The sequence below is a fragment of the Pollicipes pollicipes genome, unplaced genomic scaffold, assembly GCF_011947565.3.
Source record: "Pollicipes pollicipes isolate AB1234 unplaced genomic scaffold, Ppol_2.1 Scaffold_5724;HRSCAF=6776_pilon_pilon_pilon, whole genome shotgun sequence".
In the NCBI taxonomy this organism is placed as follows: Eukaryota; Metazoa; Arthropoda; class Thecostraca; order Pollicipedomorpha; family Pollicipedidae; genus Pollicipes; species Pollicipes pollicipes.
Genome location: NW_023596746.1, coordinates 25,998,901 through 26,018,355, shown reverse-complemented (window position 1 = coordinate 26,018,355; position 19,455 = coordinate 25,998,901). Strand labels below are relative to the sequence as shown.

General features: G+C 66.8%; 1 protein-coding gene across 1 annotated transcript; it reads right to left on the bottom strand.

Moving 5' to 3' along the window:
• Positions 1-207: 207 nt before the first annotated feature.
• On the bottom strand, positions 208-17,447 carry LOC119102876 (serine/threonine-protein kinase LATS1). The gene is made up of 9 exons (XM_037226326.1): positions 17,420-17,447; positions 16,877-17,043; positions 9,220-9,299; positions 5,899-7,615; positions 5,000-5,097; positions 4,540-4,712; positions 3,822-3,997; positions 2,031-2,153; positions 208-1,345 (listed from the first exon to the last, which is right to left on the bottom strand). The coding sequence occupies exons 1-9, from the start codon at positions 17,445-17,447 to the stop codon at positions 920-922; spliced, it is 2,988 nt and encodes a 995-aa protein (XP_037082221.1). The 3' UTR covers positions 208-919.
• Positions 17,448-19,455: the final 2,008 nt, after the last annotated feature.

Below are 19,455 nucleotides of genomic sequence, written 5' to 3'. Positions count from 1 at the left end.
TCTCATTTTATTGGCAATATAAGCTATTGAATGTAATCGACGCACCTCACGGGTTGTCTAAGAACCTCGACATGGACACAAAACCTCTGTGGTAGGCGTCCCGCGGAGCGCAGACAGCCGATCGGCGAGCGCCCGGTCCCCGCCAGGGCAGCCGACGACCCCGACGACGACGCCCGTCTGAACGGCCACGTGGCCGTCAACACACCCAAAGTTGGCAATGTTTATTTATAAGTAAAGACGTGAAAAAGAGGGTGTAAAAATCACCAAGATCAACAGTCTGCGGAGCGGTTGGCAAGGTACCGGGAGACGAAGAGAAGGCACAAGATGTCCACGGAAGCCCGCTGCCGCCGGCCTCGCGCGGCGCGCGGCGCGCGGGCACGCGGCCGCGCGCCGGCTCGTCCGGCGGTCTGGCGTGGGTCGGAGGGGCGAGGGAGGGGCGGCGCCGGCAGTGCGACGCCGCCGGCACGGTTGGCACATGACGGAAGCGGCGCAGAGACGGCGGCGGCGGCGGCCCGCGCCCGGCGCCGCGCGCACACTACCAACGGCATTAACATTATGACAAAATATGAACTCTGTATATATAGATATAGGCATATGCGTCTATGCTTGTGAGCGGGCGTCGCGGGACGGGACGGGCGGGCGCCGCGCGGCAGCCCGAGTGCCCGCCGGGCGGCCGGGCTGACTAGTGGGGCTGCCGGCGCCCGCCGCCCCGCCGGCCGCTGCCGCTCGCCGCCACACCAGACGCACGCGCCGGGCTCGGGGCGCGCCCGGCCCATCACGAGCGGCGCCGCGGCCGCGCCTGCCTCAGATCTCTCCCAATACAAATAAATTATCTCAACAACACATCAGCAACGGATTGCAGCGAGTCGGCGGCCGCGGCTGGCCGGGCGGCGAGGAGCTGACGGCTCGGCGCGCGACGTCACACGTACACCGGGTCGTCCACCATGCGCTGCGGCTGCGACGGCCCGTAGCCGTCGAAGAAGCGTCTGAAGGTGAACTCGAAGAAGCCCGGGTGCTCCGAGTCGTCGCCGGCGCCGGCGTTGGCCTGCGAGCCGTACTCGGAGTCCGAGTCCGAGTCCGAGTCCCGCTGCCGGTCGCTGTCGACCGGGTCGAAGTTGCTCGTGTCGGTCGGGTAGCGGATCTTGGGCACGTACGGCGCGCGCATCCGACGCACGCCCTTCTCGAAGTCGATGCTGGCGAAGAACGGGTGCGCCTTGACCTCGGCGGCGCCGTTCTTGCCGAGCCGCCGCTCGGGTCCGGTCAGCAGGCGGAGGATCAGCTCGCGGGCCTCGCCGCTCATGCGCGCCTGCTTCGGGATCTTGAGCGTCGTCTCGAAGTTGATCACCTGCGCGGGTGGGGAGGCGGTCACGTCACGTCACGGCACGGCACGGCACGGCACGACACGACACGACACGACACGGCACGGCACGGCACGGCACGGCACGGCACGGCACGGCATGGCACGGCACGGCACGGCACGGCACGGCACGGCACGGCACGACCAGCTGGAGTAACATGGCCGGTGGATACCGGGCTGACAAGACGCCGGTCTGACTGATGACTAGCCGGTCCTAGATGTCGTTACACTCGGCTCAGTCGCCGGCACCAGGACGGCAAATCCACTGATCATGAGCCTCGGGGGCGAGCGAGGGCCTCCTAAACGTAACAGCTATTTAGGAGAGGCGCACCGTATGAAGAACCCACCATGATGTCAAGACTACATGCAAGCCATCGAAAACCGGCAACCGGCGTCCCGTAACGGCATCCCACGCTCGCTCGCATCACCTATCTCGCATGATCCAAGGTCTGGCCCTTGTTCTTTTCTCCAATGGCGCAGTGGGGCGGTGGTGGTGGTGGTGGTGGTGGTGGTGGTGGTGGTGGGGGCTTACACCTCTGCTGGGAGCCACAGTGCTCTGCGGTGTGATTGACCGGTCCAGAGTGCTGGGCCCTGCGCTGCCATCCCGCCGGCACCGGCCAGTCTGCGTCTGCAGCGGCGGCGGCGGCGACCGCCCGGGGCCCGGCCTGCTCACCTTGTACTGCGTGTCGGCCGGCATGGAAGCCAGGAACGGTGGCTGGCCGACCAGCATCTCGTACAGAATGACGCCGACGCTCCACCAGTCACACAACTGCGTATAGCCTGTCCTCATCAGCACCTGGTGGCGGCAGGGGGGCGGTTCTCATCAGTACCTGGCGGCGGCGGGGAGGGCTTTCTCATCAGCACTTGGCGGGGGCGGGGAGGGTTCTCATCCACACCTGGCGGCGGCAGGGGAGGGGTCGGTCGAAGATGGCGGCACCGACGCCGGCCCCGGCTATAGACGGCACTGGCGTCTCAACGACGGCACACTGCAGACCCACACGGCACGCATTGGAGCCATGCCTTGATGGATAGTACGACAAAGAAAGTGCTGAATTAAAATAGACGCACATACCAAACCCGGTAACTGGCCGCGGGGGTTGAGAAGCTGCTGCAAAATACATGCGCACGAATTTGGAACAACGATTGAGGATCCATAAACACGCTCTGCGAACCATACGGCCACGGGAACAAATAACTCAGGCATTAAATGTACTAACTCATTTTATTTAACAATAATGCCTGCGTTATTGCACGTATTTACAAAAAAAGAAAACAAGCGGGATCCCTTTCGCTATGGGAGGATCGCTACATGTCCCGGAGAAGTCGTCAGAAGTCCTGGACAACCAGTAAAGTGGAAAAACGACTAATTAATTATGTTAGAGATAATTCATAGCTATGATACCCATGGCTCCCTTCCACGATTTCAGCATTTAAAAGGCAAGCAAAGTAGCGCCCAGCATTCCTTCAGGGCAACTGCACCATTCGGCAAGACCTGGGGAAACTTCCGAAGACCCAGAGGACCTTGCTAAATTTACCAAGATCTTTCGAAATTGGTTTTGTTCTTGGGTTCCTGGAATCAATGTAAATCGATCTTATATTATTTACAAGGATGGACAACACAAATTCTACTCCACATGCAAAATTAAAACTCATTTTGGGGCCTGGCGTTAATTCTAGCAATCAGCTAATCCCGAGATTGGCTGGCCGGCTGGCGACCCGACCCGGGATGGGTCGCCGCCGATCCGAGAACCGGCTAGTCGCAACCAGCCTCGCTCGTAGTCACAAACTTGGAAGCCAAATAGCCGCTGTTACCGGGCCAGCCGGCCACCGACCAGACAACGGCTAGCCGCGACCAACCTTGCCTTGGCAACACGACCTGTTTTTGAGCCACTTACTTCTGAGTGGGATTAGCTAACCACTTCAGGGATTAAGTGACCATGCGACTGAGTACAACCTTTCGGCCTCGGACCCTCCAACCCGGACAGATTGCGGCTTCTTCACGGGCTCGACGCCGCAGATTCAGCCATCTACGTACTCAAAACTTGGGATTTTTTTCCATTCTGAAGACTACAATTTCCTATCGCATCGTGCTGGTACTGTGGGGAAGTTTCAATCAGTCTCACGTAATTGCACAAACTGTTAACCACCGAGTTACTTCCCCTGGCCTCCGAACACCTGCCGGCTGCACCCGTCCTCTTCCCGACCAAGGCAGGATTCGACTTGGCGGCACAGTTGCTCTCCGCGCTTGACCACCGCCACCATCTGTCATTCTCGGGGACGGTCTCGAACCATTTGAAGACATCGTGAGCACCTGATGAGCTTGCGAGAATGCTATGACAGGCCGCACGTACACTAAAAGAGCGCAGGCGCGCAGGCTCCGTTCCTCAGCGCTGCGGCCCGAGCTCCGCCACCACCGACGCCACCCGAGCGGCCGCCGCCGCGGCGCCGCTGGCCGCGCCCTCACCTCCGGCGCGATGTAGTTGGGCGTGCCGACCAGCGAGTGGGCCTCGCAGCGCTGGTGCTCGCGCCGCCGGCGCCGCTCCAGCGGCTTGTTGCCTGCGTGCAGCCGGTTGCTGCAGCGACACTCGTTGTTCCAGTCCTCGGCCAGGTCCATGCTGTCCTGCCGGTTGTGCGCGTTGGCTGCGGGGCGGGCGCGCACGCGTCAGAATCGACTCCAGCGACCGGCGCGGCGCTCCGCCACCCGCGGCCGGGCAGCGCGGACCCGCCAGACCGCCGCGCGGCGGGCCGTGATGCCCCTGCCAGCCCGGACGGCACGGCCGGCTGGGGAGCGCTGACTGGCCCGGCCGACCCGACAGCGCGCACGACACGATCCCTGATCACTGTCATGTACCGCACGACAGCCTCATCTCCTCAGAGCTCCCGAGACCACCGGCTACGCTAAACCGACCCCATATGGGGACAGGCCGCGAGCAGCACACAATGGTAACTCGTTGAGCTGGTCCCCACTGTCGTCGCTCTAACACATCCTAGCTCTAGGTGGTCCACTCCTTTTGCTCTTGGCTAGACAACAACGAGGGCGAGGACGCGCCAGGGCTGCTACACAGCGGAGGGGGGTGAGGGTATCAGACTCTGGCGCGGCTGGACACATCAGCGGACGGCCGTGCGCAGCGCGGACAGCTGCGCGCCGCACCCAGAAGCCCGCGCCCGGACGGCGCACTCACAGCTGTAGTATTTTGAATTGTGCGTCCATCGGAAGCCGGTGCACAGGCCGAAGTCGGTCAGCTTGATGTGGCCCTCGCGGTCGATCAGGATGTTGTCCGGCTTGATGTCGCGGTGGATGAAGCCCATCTTGTGCACGTACTCCAGCGCGCACGTCAGCTCCGTGATGTAGAACCTGCCGCAGACCCGGCCGCGTCACCCAGCGCCGGACAGGGAGGGACTGGCCCCGGTGACGGACGCGCCGGACGGCCCGGTCGAAGCCGCCGCGGCACACAGCCGGCAGGCAAGCCTTCGTGACTTCACAACGTCCACACTCCCGCCACCTGTGGCAGCGCGCCGGCGGCGCAATCGCGACTGTGCGCATCAGGTGGCAGCGCGCCCCAGCCTACTCGCAGGACCCTGCCGCGCCCACCGGCGCCGCGTGTCGGTGCCCGGCTGCCGACGGCGCGGGCGCGCGCTCACCTGGCCAGCGGCTCCTCGAATATGCCGAACTTGATCAGCAGCGACATCAAGTCCCCACCCGGAATGTAGTCCATCACAAAGTAGAGACTATCCTTGTCCTGGAACCGGGCCAGCAGTTAGCACACAACCAACAATCAAGTGTGGGTGAGGGGCGGAGGGCGAAGGGCAGCACACGTGCGGAGGACAGCACGCTTCCAATAGGGCGCACCGCACTTCAATTCAACGAGAGCACCCAACAAAGAACACCACAAAGACGAGACGCCCGTAATGCGTGCCCCTAGAGTCCCAGACACGTAAGGAATGTGTTTTTCATCCATTTGGTATCAATCGAAAACAAGTGCGTGCCACCGAACACAAGATAACTCGGCAATGCAATCTAAACAAGATAACTCGACACCCAACACGAAATATACGCCAGGGGGCACAGCAACGGCGCAGAGACGGCCTGCGCGCCGCTGCGCAAACTCCAGCAGCGTACACCGTCGGCGCTGACCCTAAGTACAAGGGAAGGCATCATCACAGCGGCCGTCGGCTCGCCCAGCAGCCCCCCAGATCCTGCCACTGCACTACCGTGTCCGGGGGCGTATATTCTGTGTCGTCGGCGACCGAACGCGCAGGAAGCTGACTCCCGGTGTCAATCTCGCACGGCGTGAGGCTGGACGCCGCCAGCAACGGCCGGCGCGTCAGCACAGCGTGCGTCCCATCCCCCCTCCCGCCGGCGCAGCTGATCAGCGGTCCGCACACCACCACAGACCACGCGAGAGACGCGCGCTGCGAGCGAGACAAACACCCAGCGCGGTCACACTGCCCCGCCGCCGCCCTCCCGCAGCCCCCAGCGATGACAGCGGACCGCACCGCCAGGTCACCGGCGCGGCACGACGGCCGGCGGCGCCACCCACCTGGAACGAGTAGTAGAGCCGCACCACCCACTCGTTCTCCGCCTCGGCCAGGATGTCTCGCTCCGCCTTCACGTGCGCCACCTGGTTGCGCTTGAGTACGTCGTTCTTGCGCAGCGTCTTCATGGCGTACAGGTGGTTGGTGTCGATCTTTCGGACGAGCGTCACCTCGCCGAAGGCGCCCACGCCGATCACCTTCACCTTCTTGAACATGCGCTTGTTCATCTTGGCACGCTTCAGCCGGATGAAGTTGGACTCCTTCTGGTACAGCATGCGTCGGATCTGGTTGCGCGTCTGGTCGTTCATATTGCTCTTGGACATTTCCGACTCCAGCTGCCGGCGCCGCTGCAGCCGCTGCTCGCACGACTTCTGCACGTTTTCCACGTGCTGTTCCATGTAGAACTTGAAGGCTTGCGGCGAGTAAAGCTTGACCTTGCTGTCGCGGCGCTCCTCCTCACGCTCGCGGCTGATGCGCTTGCGCTCGGGGATCGGCGACTGGTGCGTCATCTTGAAGTCGCCGGCCGCCTCTGGCGCCGGCGCCGGCAACGGCGGCGGTGGCGGCGGCGGCGGCAGGCCGCGGCTGCTCGGCGCGCCCGAGCTGTACCCCGTGTCCTCCGACATGACGAAGCTGACCGGGCTCTGCGGGTGCGACTCCTGCGAGCTGGGGCTGTCGCAGCGCTCGGCCAGCAGCGCCGCCGCCGGCTTGCGCGGCAGCACGGCCGGCGGCCGCTGCGGCGGCAGCGGCGGCGGCGGCGGCGGCGGGCTCTCGTCCGCCTTCTCGTCGGCGTCGAGCGGCTGCGGGAACGGCAGGTCGCCCGTCATGATGGTGTTGGTGATGCTGGCCAGCGGCGTGTTCGAAACGTCCAGCTCACAACAGCCGCCGCCGCCGCTGCCCACCAGGGTCACATCGGCCGCCTCAGCCAGACCGGACGGCGGCGAGCCCAGCTTGGAGGCGGCCAGCGTCTGTTGGTAGGTGGGCGGCTGGCCAGCCGGCAACGGCCCGTCCGCCAGCTGCCGCTTGAGCTGCACCGACTCTGAGTACGTGGGCGGCTGCAGCGGCGGCGGGCTCACCGGGTACGACGGCAGCGCCGGCGCCACCGCCGTCTGCAACACCGGCTTCTGCACGTGCGTCGACTTGACCGATTGCATGATGATGGGCGAGTGCGACTTGGCCTGGAAGGCGGGCAGCGAGTGCAGCACCGAGCCGCGGCCGCCGGCCGACACGGGCGTCGCGCTGCCCGACGAGCACGACACGGGCGAGATGCTGGGGCTCTGGATAGCCGCCAGCCGGTACTCCTGCGTCGGGCTCTGGCGCGTCTGCATGGAGACCGTATAGCTGGGCGGCGGCGGCGGCGGCGGCGGTGTGGCGAGCCGCCCCCCGGCCGGGCCGCTCGGCGTCGCGCCCATCGGGTACGGCGGCGGCGGCGGCGGCGGCTCCAGGCTGAGCGCCTGCATCTGCTGCGTCAGCTGCTGCTGCACCGCCGGCCCGTTGTGCACCACCATCGGCTGCCGGCCCACCGGGCTGGCGCCGCGCTGCGACGACGGCGCCGGCGAGGCGCCCGACACGTTCACGTAGTTGGGCTGCGGGGCGCGCGGCGGCACGGGCGACATGCGGCGCAGCTGCTGCTGCACGCGGCTCGGCAGCTGCGGCGACGGCGGCGCCGGCGGCGGCAGCGAGCGCGGCGGCGGCGGCGGCGGCGGCGGCTCGGCCGCGTACCCGCTGGCGTACTGCAGCCGCGGCGGCAGCGCCGGCGCGCCGCCCGGACTCTCCGAGCGCGTGCTGCCGTTGCTGCTCTCGAGCGCCGGGCTGCCGCGGCTGTACGAGCCGTCGCCGCGCTCGAAGCTGGAGTTGCGCGTCACGCGGCCCCCTGCGGCAGACGGAGCCGGCCCACGTCAGAGGCGCGTGTCGCAGCGGACCGCCGCCGGTATCCGCACACGACAGGGCACGGCGCAGACCACCGAACCGGACAACAGTTCGCGGCAGAGGGCACAACACGACACGGCCAAGGCCACAGGGCATCGCGCCACAGCACGGCGACCTGGAAACCGTCAGATGCAACACGTCCGACAGTGGCCCCGCCGTCGAGTGACAGGCATGCCACTGTACCGCAGACGGACGACAGGCAGACGACAATACGCCGTCAGGGCGGCGGGCCCAACCCGGCCACGATAACACCCGCCCGGCCATCGTGTGAGGCTTGATCGATGCACGCCGTCACAAGTGACAATCTGCAGCGAGCCGTTAGAGGCGGGCTCTACCGCAACCGAGGCACGGATAAACATACACATTCCTGGCGTGGCCGAGTGGCCGGCCGACGGCGCGCGCTACGGGGCGCTACACCCGGCAGACAGGGCGGCTCCGGTGTCCGGGGGGCGCCGCCGTTATGCAAACAGAGCGGCCGCGGGGACGGCGCGGCGTCTATCCCGGCCGACGGCCGCTCCGCCGCCGCCCGGCTCGACCCGCCTGGCGACCGGCCGCGCGGACAAAGCGGGCGCGCGCCGCGTGCACGGCCCACCAAACGTCACCGGCCGGGCGGCGCAGCGGCGCGCGATAGGCCGGATTCCGAGTAAATATTTGGAAGACGTCCAGCCGGCATGTCGGCGCTGCGAGGAATTTCTCCGAGGTCACCGGGGGCCAGGCGACGTCGAAAAACAGCCGGGCGGCCGCCAGGCCCGCCAGCGACGCACCGGCGCGACCCGACGGCTGGCGGCCGAGCGGCGCGGCGACGCCGCATGCCACGCCGGCGTCCGCCCAACGACGCACGCTCGCCCGCCGCGTCCGTACGACCCGCCGGGAGAGCCCAGAGCGGCATCAGCTCCGAGAGCGAGCCGGGCCGGAGAGGACAGGCCGGTGCCGCCTGCACTGGATACAACACCGGACTCGAACGTCCCGGCGTGAGGGACACGTGAGGGCACGCTGTTCAGGGGGCGTATATTCTGCGCCGTCCACAGCGGAACGGGCAGGAAGCTGACTCCCGGTCATAATATGGCGCGTTTGAGAGCGGGACGTCCGCTGACAGCGGACGTCCCAGCGCTCCCAGCGCGCTTAGTCGGCGACACGCGGCGGCGGCGGCACCCCCAGCAACCAGGCGTCAATGCACCACCATACTGAGCACTGGACTCACAGTCACTGCAGTCCAGGCGCGTCGTAAGCCAGCAAGCGAGCCACCCTCCCCCTCCGAAGCACAACCCCACCACACACACACGAGGCAGTCGGGGCTGCCAACACTCCGCTGCTCCGGAGACGTCCGCAGCTCCCGCCGCCGTCGCCTCACTTCCGGCCACTCACCGGTGCTGACGGGCGGGCTGGGCGCGCCGCGCGGCCGCCACAGCGGGCCGGCGCCGTTGATGGAGCGGATCAGCTCGTCCAGGTTGCGCGCGCCCGTGATCCGCAGCAGCTGCGGCTGTGGCAGAGCAGAGGCGGCGCGTCACACGGCGGCGTCGCACACTCGACATGACACATGTACGTGTGTCGTGACCCCCTCCCCCTCCCCCCCCCCGGCGGCGAGCCGTGTCGACGAACAGACCGACAACACGTACACACACATACACACACACTCGGCGGAACACACGTACACTGCACGGAGACAACACTGAGCCAGAGACACCGAGTTGCAGCCAGACGTCGCAAGGCACAGACGCGACAGGCCTGATAACGCTGCAGCATAGCACCCCGGGAAGATGGTGGCCGCACCTACACCCGCGGAAGGGGCCAAGTTCGGGCCACCATAGGGTCGACGCGAAGGCCGGGATAATATGGCCCAGCCAGGGGCGCCGCAGGCAACGATCATATCACCCAGCGCCGTCAGCTCGGAAGCAGGTGAGCCAGACGACAGCCCGTTCCCTCGCAGCGCCGGCGGCGGGCGGAAGGCCATTGCAACACGGCTTACAGGGCGCGGCGGGCGGACACCGACGGCGCGGGCCCGCCGGCCTCGGCGGCTGCCAGCGCGCGGCCGCGCCGCCCTGGCAACACTCGCACATGTGCAGCCGGCCGGGCCAACACCCGCATCGGGCCCGGCCGGGGTCCGGAAGCGCGCCACCTCAGCGCGGCGGCGGCGGCGGCGGAGGCCGTCGGGCCCGACGGACCTGCACCGCGCGCCCGGCCGGCCGCATTCCACCGGCCCGCAGCCGACGCGCCCGGCAGAGACATAAAACACCGGCCGTAAAACAGGCGTAAACGCAGGCGGCGCGCCGCCGCCGGCCGTTCACGTGCGGCCGCCGGCACAAAGACGGCGTCCGAGCGCCGCCACAAAAACGGCCGCCGCCGCTGTCGACCGGCCGCGGCGAGAACGGCGCGGCCGGGACGGCGGCGGCCCGAGCCGACCGACCGCTCGCTGGCGGCGCGCGTCGCACGCGGGCGGGGCCGCCCCGGACGGAACCGATCGGCGGACCGGCTCTGCGGCCCGAGATCGGCCGCTTGATCGCTGCTCTGGGCCCGGCCGCGCCCGGCCTCACTCGTCGGCCCGCTCGTCGACACGGCTTGCCGCCGGGGAGGGGGGGGAATCGACCATCCGCTCACAGATAAAGGGCTCGCATGTGGGGTCGTCAGTTTATATTCTTTCGCGGGGGACCTGTCTGTCGCATCCCAACGTCGGCTTGCATCCACGCGGATCTCCGCTCCGATGTTGGAAAATTTTTACAGGAGCATTACCAACTTACGGAAAACGCTCCGCGCCATACAAAGTCTGGTTCTAGTTCCAGTCATGTCCTTTGCGAGTGGCTTGAGGTGATGACTGGCATGCTACAATTAAAGGATCACTTGAGTGCCACAAACATAAAATGGAAATACTGCCGATGTCAAAATGCAGCGGGCTTAATCCCTCCAGGACCGCATTTGGAGAAAGGTTAGGCTGTCGGGCCTGGAGCTCGGCACTGAACAACAATTCACGAATCGATCACGCAAATCGATGGAACAAATCGATGCCGCTGCTCGTAGGCCATCCACAACAAAACACAGGCAACGCCGTGTTCGTCGGCCCGAGCCACACAGCTGCTGCACGTAAACAGCCAGAGGCAAGGCCGGTGCACGTCCCTGTGGAGGCGCACGGCACGAGACGCACCAGAGGCCCCGCGTCGCCGGAGCTGTCCGGAGTCGACCAGAGGGGAGGTCCTCGTCCTGCCAGCCGGCGGCTGATCTCCGGTCAGACGCAGCCCCCACCATCTCAGCCGTGCACGGCCAGGTCCGAACAGAGCGGCCCGAGGCAGCGCGTCCATTTCAGGTGCCCATGACGCCGCCATACCAAGCGCCGCCAGAGCGTTCCGCCGCCGACCGGCGCCGCGGCGCGGAATGCGACGCGCGCTGCTCACGTCGATTGCCAGATGCGCGGCCGCCCCGGCGGAGACGGCCGCTCGGTTCCGATCCAGATGATGGCGGCCTTGAGCGCCGCCGAATTCCGGCGGTGCGTTCAAGCGCGCGCCGCGCCACAACGGACGTCCGCCGCGCCGGAATGCTGTTCGAACGGCGCGCGCGCGCCCGCTCGCGGCGGGGACAAAGCGGCGCCCGGCGGCGGTGGCCGCGCAGCTGTTCGGACGGCTGTCGCCGCCAACGAACACATTCCACGCGTGCCAGCGGCGGCGGCCTCGACGGCGCATTCGAACGGCCCGCCGCCGCGCAGCCCGGCCGTCGGCAGGGGCCTGTGCAGGGCGGCCGCGACGCGCGCGCGCTCTCTCTCCGCTCTGTCCCGCATACCGCGAACCGCGCTGCGGGGCTCGTCCGGAGCGGCCGCGCCGCGTGCCGCCGCCGCGCGCGCGCGCACACACCGCGGATGCGCCGGCGGCGCGTCCGCGCGGCCGGCCGCGCGTCGTGACGCGCCCATGCAATATGATACAGTACTGGGAAGTCCATTAGGCATTGGCGTTCCGTCTGGCCGGCGTTCCTGAGCTTCCGCCAAGGATGCCCGTTTGCGGCATCGGAGCCGCGGCGGGGGCCGGGGACGTGAGCCTGGCTACCGGCGCTGGGGCGACCTCAGGTCGGCAGGGCGCGGACAACAGGCGCGGGCGCAGCTGTCCACGGGCGCGGACGACCGAGCGCGACGGGAGTGCGGGTCTCCGCCTGGCCGCCGCCAACCGGGCCGCGCTGCGCCGACCCTGCCGTGGCCTAGCGGAGTCGGTCAGCGAGCCCCGCCGTCCCGTGACCTGACCGGAAGCTGCTCACGCTGTCGGCGAGGCGGCGTCCGTCGGCCGGCCGTCTCCGGCGGCCAGCCGGCGGCGCGCCCGTCCGGCGGACGCCGCCCGCGCGTGCGCCGGCCGTGATCGGGCGCTCGGCCGCCGCCACAAAACGGTCGTGTCCCCGATTCCACCGCAGGAATGCGAGCGGCTCCCGCGGCGGCGGCGGCGTGACGTCACAGCCGTCATCGCCGACAACAAAGGCTCGTCGGCGAGTGGGCACGGCGCGTGGCGGGCGCCTCTGCTGATGCTGACCGCGCTCAGCGGTACCTCTGGGACTACGTGTACGGCGCGCCTCGCCGCCCCGCCCGTCCTCCAGCCGCGTCCCCGCCGGGTACGCGCGCGCGCGTGCGTGCCGCCGCCGCCGCCGCCGCCGGCCGCCCTAACGGTGTCAATGCTCGCGCGCGGCGCGCGCGGAATGCGGCGCGACGTTTTACGCAACTTCTGAAATAGCCTCGCGGCAGGGCGGGGCGGCGCGGCGCCGGAGTGGCTGCCGACGGCACGCACCCAGCGCGGCGGTGCTCCGACGCCGTCCGCCCTGCCAGCCGGCCGCCGCGCGGGAGCGGCGCGGGGGGGGGGGAGGGGAGGGGGCGGTCCACACGTGCCACAAGGCCGCCAGCAGCCGCCGGGGGTCCAATTACGGCGTGCAGCGGCCGCCCGCCCGCTGGAGACGGACGCGGCGGCCGTGTATTTCACGGCGGCGCGGCCGACCCCCCGGGCTTCGCGTGCCGCTGCTGCCGAGCACTGACCGGTGGGGGTCGGGATCGGGCCCCCAGCGGCGCCCGTACGCCGGTGGCCAGGCAGCGGTGCGTCGGCCGCGTCGGGCCGGGGTGGGGGCCGCCGCTGCGCGTCACTTTCACTGGTCGCCGTGGCGGTCAGGTCGGCGCCCGCCGGCCCAGCCGCCGCCGACACTTTCACACACGTCTGGAGAGCAGCGGCTGCAGGACACATGTCCGTGGCCGGGGCTACCGATGCCACCGCCGCCGGCAGTAGGAAGACGGCACCGGCGGGGTGCGGGGACGCAGCGGCTCGGAGGCTCCATAGCATGCGAACGCGGGTAAGTATAGCGGTAAAGCCCATATCATGCAGCCTGTGTTTGAGAAAGCGTGTTACCCTGGTGGGTCTGCGCTCTACATCACTGACGCTCTTTGGATCGAAATATCGCACAGAGCAAACCGAGGATGAAAATGCATCAACTCAAAAGAGAAAGCGAGTGAGAGGTAGAGAACTATAGAAATGTTCGCTTCAACAAAGGACTGGTTTCATACCAGAGTGGCAGTGGTCAGAGACAGAACAGAGCCGTTTGCATGTGGGCTCGCCACGGGCAAGTACTACGGCCAGCTCCAGGCACTGAATCAATGGCTGGTCCCAGCAAGTGTCAACAGTCCCGAGTGCCTGCCACCGCGATGACCTTAGCAGCTGCACGCGCCCGCAGATAAACAATCTACGGCAGCTGCCCTTCTTGGGCGACATTCCAACGAAAGGTAGGGAGCTTCCTTTCCACGAATCACAACGTATTCACCCGCACATTCTGATCAATCAAATGAGCCGGCTCGGCGGCCATTGTTGGAAGCCTGAGGTCGGAACTTCCCCGCGCTCCTCATTCGAGGAATGCGTCCGCTCATGGCCGTTCGCGCAGGCATGTTTAGAAACTGCGTCGAAGATAACTTTGACACACAGGCCGACATGCCCGGAATGATAACATAAATAGTCTCCCGATGTGATGAAACCACTCGAGAAAAAATTCCAATCACGCCCAGACAAGATAATGGCTGGTCAGTTTAGACGAGGAGAGAGGCTCCGCGGTATCAGCGTGGGCGACCTGAGCAAGACTCCAAGCGGGCTGGCGCGGTCGGAAGCGCATCGCAGTCGAAATCGTCAAACCCAGCCTCGGCCTCGCCAGGACATAGGCCAGACTATCCTTTTCGCGACAGCAAGCATATGTTGAAACGCTCACAAAGACCCCCTCAGGCGTCAACAAAAACTTGACGATTCACAACAGCCACCGGGAGCCCCCCTTCCCCCCCCCCCCCCCCGGCCGTCCGGTACCCGGACAGACGGTGCAGTGCGGCGAGTCGCACCCCGCGCCGGTCACGGCCCGGGCCGAGCCGAGCCGTCCGCAACAGCCGCCGCAGCAGTCGCCGTCCCCCACCGGCAGCTGGCGGCGCGCGTCCCAGCTGACGTCCCGGCCCCCTCCCCCCGCAGGAATGCGGAGGGGGCGCTGACGCCGCGCCGGCGGCCGGCACGAGCCGCCGCGCCGCCGCGGCCGCCCCGGTCACGGTCACCGGCGACGGCCCCACTCCACACTCCGACTCAGAGCTCTCGGGCCGACCCGACCGCCCGATACCCGAGCCGCCGCCTCAACAGCGTCCGAGCCGCACGCAACTCGTGCCGGCCCGGTCAGCACTGTGACCCGCGCGGCGGCTGGTATGCAGGCGAGGGGAGGGGGCGGCCTCGTTCCGCCAGAGACGGGTCGTTTGCGGCCGCAGACGCCGTTACAGTTGTCAGCGGCGCTGTTCAGTTTCACGAGAGTGGCGACCGCTCAGGAAGACGTGGGGGCGGCCGGGCACGTCAAGGTCTCGGTCGGCGGCCCGACAGCGGGCGGCCGGCGGTCCAGAGCGGCGGCGGGCGGGGCAGGACACGACTACCCGGCTGCGCACATCGCAGCAGCAACCCTACCCGGTCCTGGTCCTCCAGTTCTCCGCTCCTGCCGCTGACCACACCCCGATGGCAGGCACCAGCGCCAGGCGCTGCACGCGCCGGCACCGCCCGGCACGAGCGGCCGGCGTAGCGGCGACTGTGCGAGCGGCCGATGGCCAGAGGCGACGCACCGGCCACGTCCTGCCGCCCGCCGCCGCCCTCACCACCGCGCATCTCCAGCCGGCGGCGGCGCTGCGGCGCCCGGCGACACGCAGCCAGCCCCCTCCCCCAGCCGTCATCAGCCGCGGCCCGAATGGTTCTGTTTGCGTCGGCAGGCCTACAGCCGGGCCGGCCGGCTCGGCGCAGCCTTGGCTCTGCCCTCACGCACGGCAGGCGGGCGGCCGGCCGGCCGACCGCCGGACTCTGGCCCATCCCGGCCGACCGCCAGGTAATGAGCGCGTGCAGATAGCCGCCGTGCCGGCACTGAGTCACCGGCTCGTCGCTGCTCCGCTACTGATAGTATGGCGCGGGCCGACCGAGTGGCGCTCGGGCCGCGCGACGCCCACATAACGGATAGGGCCACGTATCGCCGAGGCAGCGCTGCCATCCCACGCAAACATAGGTGGAAGCGCGCAACATATTGGGGATCAAACACACAATTTTGGCATTTCCAGTGGTTTTCATTTCCTCTGCGAGGCAACATTTCCCCACGCAAACAACGACAGTGACAGGAGCGCATCTCACGTTTGGACGCATTTTATGTAGTTTGTAAAAAATGACAACATGGAACCTTTGTGGGTCGATGGCGCATGCTAAGTTAAGACGGTTCAGAAAGTACAATTGATCCGAAGATTGACGACGTCCGTCCGGTCGCATCGGATGTTGACGTTTCGCGCTTCCCTTAAGAATATGCCTCTTCTGCCCAACTTCCTGCGCTCAGCGACCTTCAACGACCTTAGCGATCTAGATTTGAGAGTCTACGTGAGCCGCATCTGATGATGATTTGATGTTTCAGGGCGCGTCAACATCAAAGATCACATTGCTCTCATAACGGCTGACTCGAACGGTGCCCCTCCGATCTTCCGCTCCCCTACCGCGCCAAGGCGGGCGGCTGGGTCGGTGCCGAGTTCTGAATACAGCCGCACCAGTCCCACCACAGGCCGAAGCTCAAGGCCCTACACAGGGCCGCACCGGTCCCACTACGGGTCGAGGCTCACGGACCTACACAGAGCCACACCGGTCCCACCACAGGCCGAAGCTCGCGGACCTACACAGGATCGCACCGGTCCCACTACGGGCCGAAGCTCACGGCCCTACACAGGGCCGCACCAGTCCCCCACTGGGCGAAGCTCACGACCCTACACAGGGCCGCACCGGTCCCACTACGGGCCGAAGCTCATGGACCTACACGCGGCCGCGCCGGTCCCACTACGGGCCAAAGCTCACGGACCTACACAGGGCCGCATCGGTCCCACCACAGGCCGAAGCTCACGGACCTACACATGGCCGCGCCCGTCCCACCACGGGCCGAAGCTCACGGACCTACACACGACAGCGCCGGTCCCACCACGGGCCGAGACACGAGAATTGCAGGGGATCCCAGCCGCGCCAGCCAATCCCTTTCCGTGACCAGCGTCCCACGCACGGTGTGGCCAGCAGCCAACGCGCCAGTGGCCGGGAAAGGACGGAGTCCGGCACGTCCACCTGCCGATGTCCCAGACAACGGCGTCTCGGCCAACGGCGACGCCTCGCTGGTTTCTGCGGACTGGTGACAGCTCGGACACCAGCAGGGGAGACCCAACCGGGGTAGATCGGCACGTGCCACCCCGAATGGCCGCGCCCGAATGCTCGACGTCTGGTAAAGCCGACCAGGTCATCTCGAACATTCGGCGTGTATAAGATTTTCTCAAGGAGCGGGCACGTCATAACGAAAGGAGCACAATCCAACGTTATCCGTGAACAAATTTAAGACAAAATGCCAACAAGCCATCAAACGATATTACATGCCTGCGAGACGGCTCAGGAGAAGGTTTTTCACCCCCCCCCCCCCCTCCCCCCCCCACAGTCACACTTCCCCACATACGCCGCTGGTTATGACGTCACAAAAGCGTGTTGCGCACACGACCACACGAGCCGCGGTCCCAGCAGGCCGAGCGGCCGGCCGGTCCAGACTGACCTCGTCGTGGCCCAGCTGCGTCAGCTGATGCAGCAGCTCCTGGCGGCTGCGGCCGGCGCCGCCGCTGCCGCACGCGAACGGCATCAGCGAGCGCCGGATCTCCACCAGCGCCTTATGGTGGTAGTTGGAGCGCTTGGAGCGCGGGTCGCCGGGCGGCAGCGGCGCCGCCGGCCGCGGCTCGCCCGGCGACTCGGGCTCGGGCGCCGGCCGCCGCCCGGACGGCCGGCCGGCCCCGCCCACAGCCACGCCCTTGGGCTGCAACGGCAGACGGTGTCAGAGCGGGCGCCGAGCCACGCATGGCCGCGCCGCGACCGCGCGGCGGCGCCGGCCGTGACGACGGCACAAGAGAACGCGGCCACGTGGGAGCGCAGTCAAAAGTTATAGCTACAGCGTCCATCATAACAGCACAAGAACTCAGTATGCCTTAAGAGCGCACAACTAGTTTGATGAAGCTCTTCAACAACATTGTGCACACAACGAAGAGGACAACACGAAGCGCAAATACAAAAGCAACGGTGGTGAAAAGATTAACACATGCCTGACGAAGCGCGTCGCAGCTCAAGCAGTTCATGGAACATGTCCGCGATTGTGCACACAACTGGGAATAACGTTGTCAGAGGGGACGGAAACCGCTTATGTACACAGGCTCTCGAAAGCGCGTATCGCGTGTTCTGCGCGATACTGACGCGTTTCCTGTAACGAGCCCCGACAATTCCTCTGCGGGTCCAAGCACGGGATGCCGACCACGTGATTCACGACCGCCGCCGATTGACTGTGACTCAGGGGTGACGACCGCCTATGGCCACGCAGCCCCGCCGCGCTCCCGCCAGCGGCGGCAGCAGCCACCACCACACTCGAACGGGCATCCCAGCACGTAACAAACGGGATCAGGGCGGTGTGGATGTGTGGCCAGAGCGGAATCAACTGCAACGACGTCCAGCAGGGATGCCAGAGTCATAGGGCTTGCCAACTGCACATCGCCAAGCGGCTCCGGCAGGGATAAAAAAACGCGGTCGCCCATCTGCGTTCCAGAAAAAGTGACACCTTTGAGGCTTACGGATAGGACCAGAAAAATAATGAAATGTGTGGCGTGATGTTGAGTCGAACTTTACATCAGCCCCGAAAGAGCTCGCTCGCCTGGGAATACCACACCAACGCCGATCCCCGCACGCCGCCTCCCATCGGCGCCGCTTGACGCCCCGTGAGCCCACGTTCCAGGCCTCTCGAGGGCAGCCCAGTGACTTTGGGACGCACAGTCAGTGATCAGCGCGGGTGGGTACACCGGCCGCGGGCGCGGGCGCGGGCGCAGGGGCATCGGCGCTGCGTGCGCGCTCACCTGGAGCGGGGGCGGCGGCGGATCGGCGCCACCGTCGGCGCCAGCGTCGCCGCCGAGCGGCAGCGGGGCCGGGTACGGCAGCGGCTCACCGTCCTTGCCACTCATGTGGACGCCACATCACACATGGATCACATGCTAGCGCCGCCCAGCCATCGCCGGCCGGCCGCGTCCAGACGGCCTCCGCGCGGCGTCAGCAGCGGCCGACGCTCCACCTGCGCGCACACAGAACACACGGTGAGCGGGACGAAAGCGGCGCACGCGCAACACAGACACGCCAGGCGCTCCGGCCTGTGGGCGCCGGGTATGCGGGAGGATCTGCACGTGCCGGTGTCGGCGAGATCAAAGCGCGCCGGCCGGCGATCAGCTGATGAGGGCGGACGCCGATTCCGGGACGGCGCGGCAGCTGGCGCTTCGGGAAAGCTCGGAGGCGTTACCGGGGACGGCGCCGCCGGTGCCGGAGGCGGCCGGCTCCCTCCCGCCCCCTACCCAAACGCGCCGGTGGCGGACAGCACGGCGAATCACGCCGGACGGTGCGGGCTCGGCCTGCTGCGGCCGGCAGACGGACACCGGAGGGCTTCGCGGCGGCCCCGTCTCCGACAGCACGCAGCCAGGGACTCCAGCCGTCGCCCCCCGCGCGGCTTGCTCGGTGACCGCACGGCTGACCGCACGGCTGGCCGGCGGCCGGCCGTCGGCACGGCCGGCCGGCAGCCGCCGGCAGCCCTGTTTTGGCAGCTGTCGGCCGCCCAGCCGGCCGCCGACGCCGGTATGCGGCCGGTCAAACAGCCGAGGCAGCCGCCGGCGGCGCAGCACCCGCGGCTCCGACAGAGCCGCGCGTCGGGCGACCGCGCCGCCGCCCACCCGGTCAGTGACGTGCCATGGGACTCCCAATCCGCCACACATGCACCGACGCACACCTTATTCATATACACACACACACACACACACACACACATATATATATATATATATATATATATATATATATATATATATATATATATATATATGTGCATATATATGAGCAGAACCCTCCATTAACACCTGCGGAAGTACGGCTAATTTAGCTGGCGATCCGGGCCCATGTCCGACGGTTGGGATACAATATATAGGACAAAAGCCCGAGGTCAGGACACTGGCCAACATTTCGGTGTCATGGCTCAACGGAGTTGCTTCAACTCTCAGATCGAGGAGTTCGAAGGGCAGCTAGAGTAGACATGAGCCACAGCAGCGAACTGACGCAAAC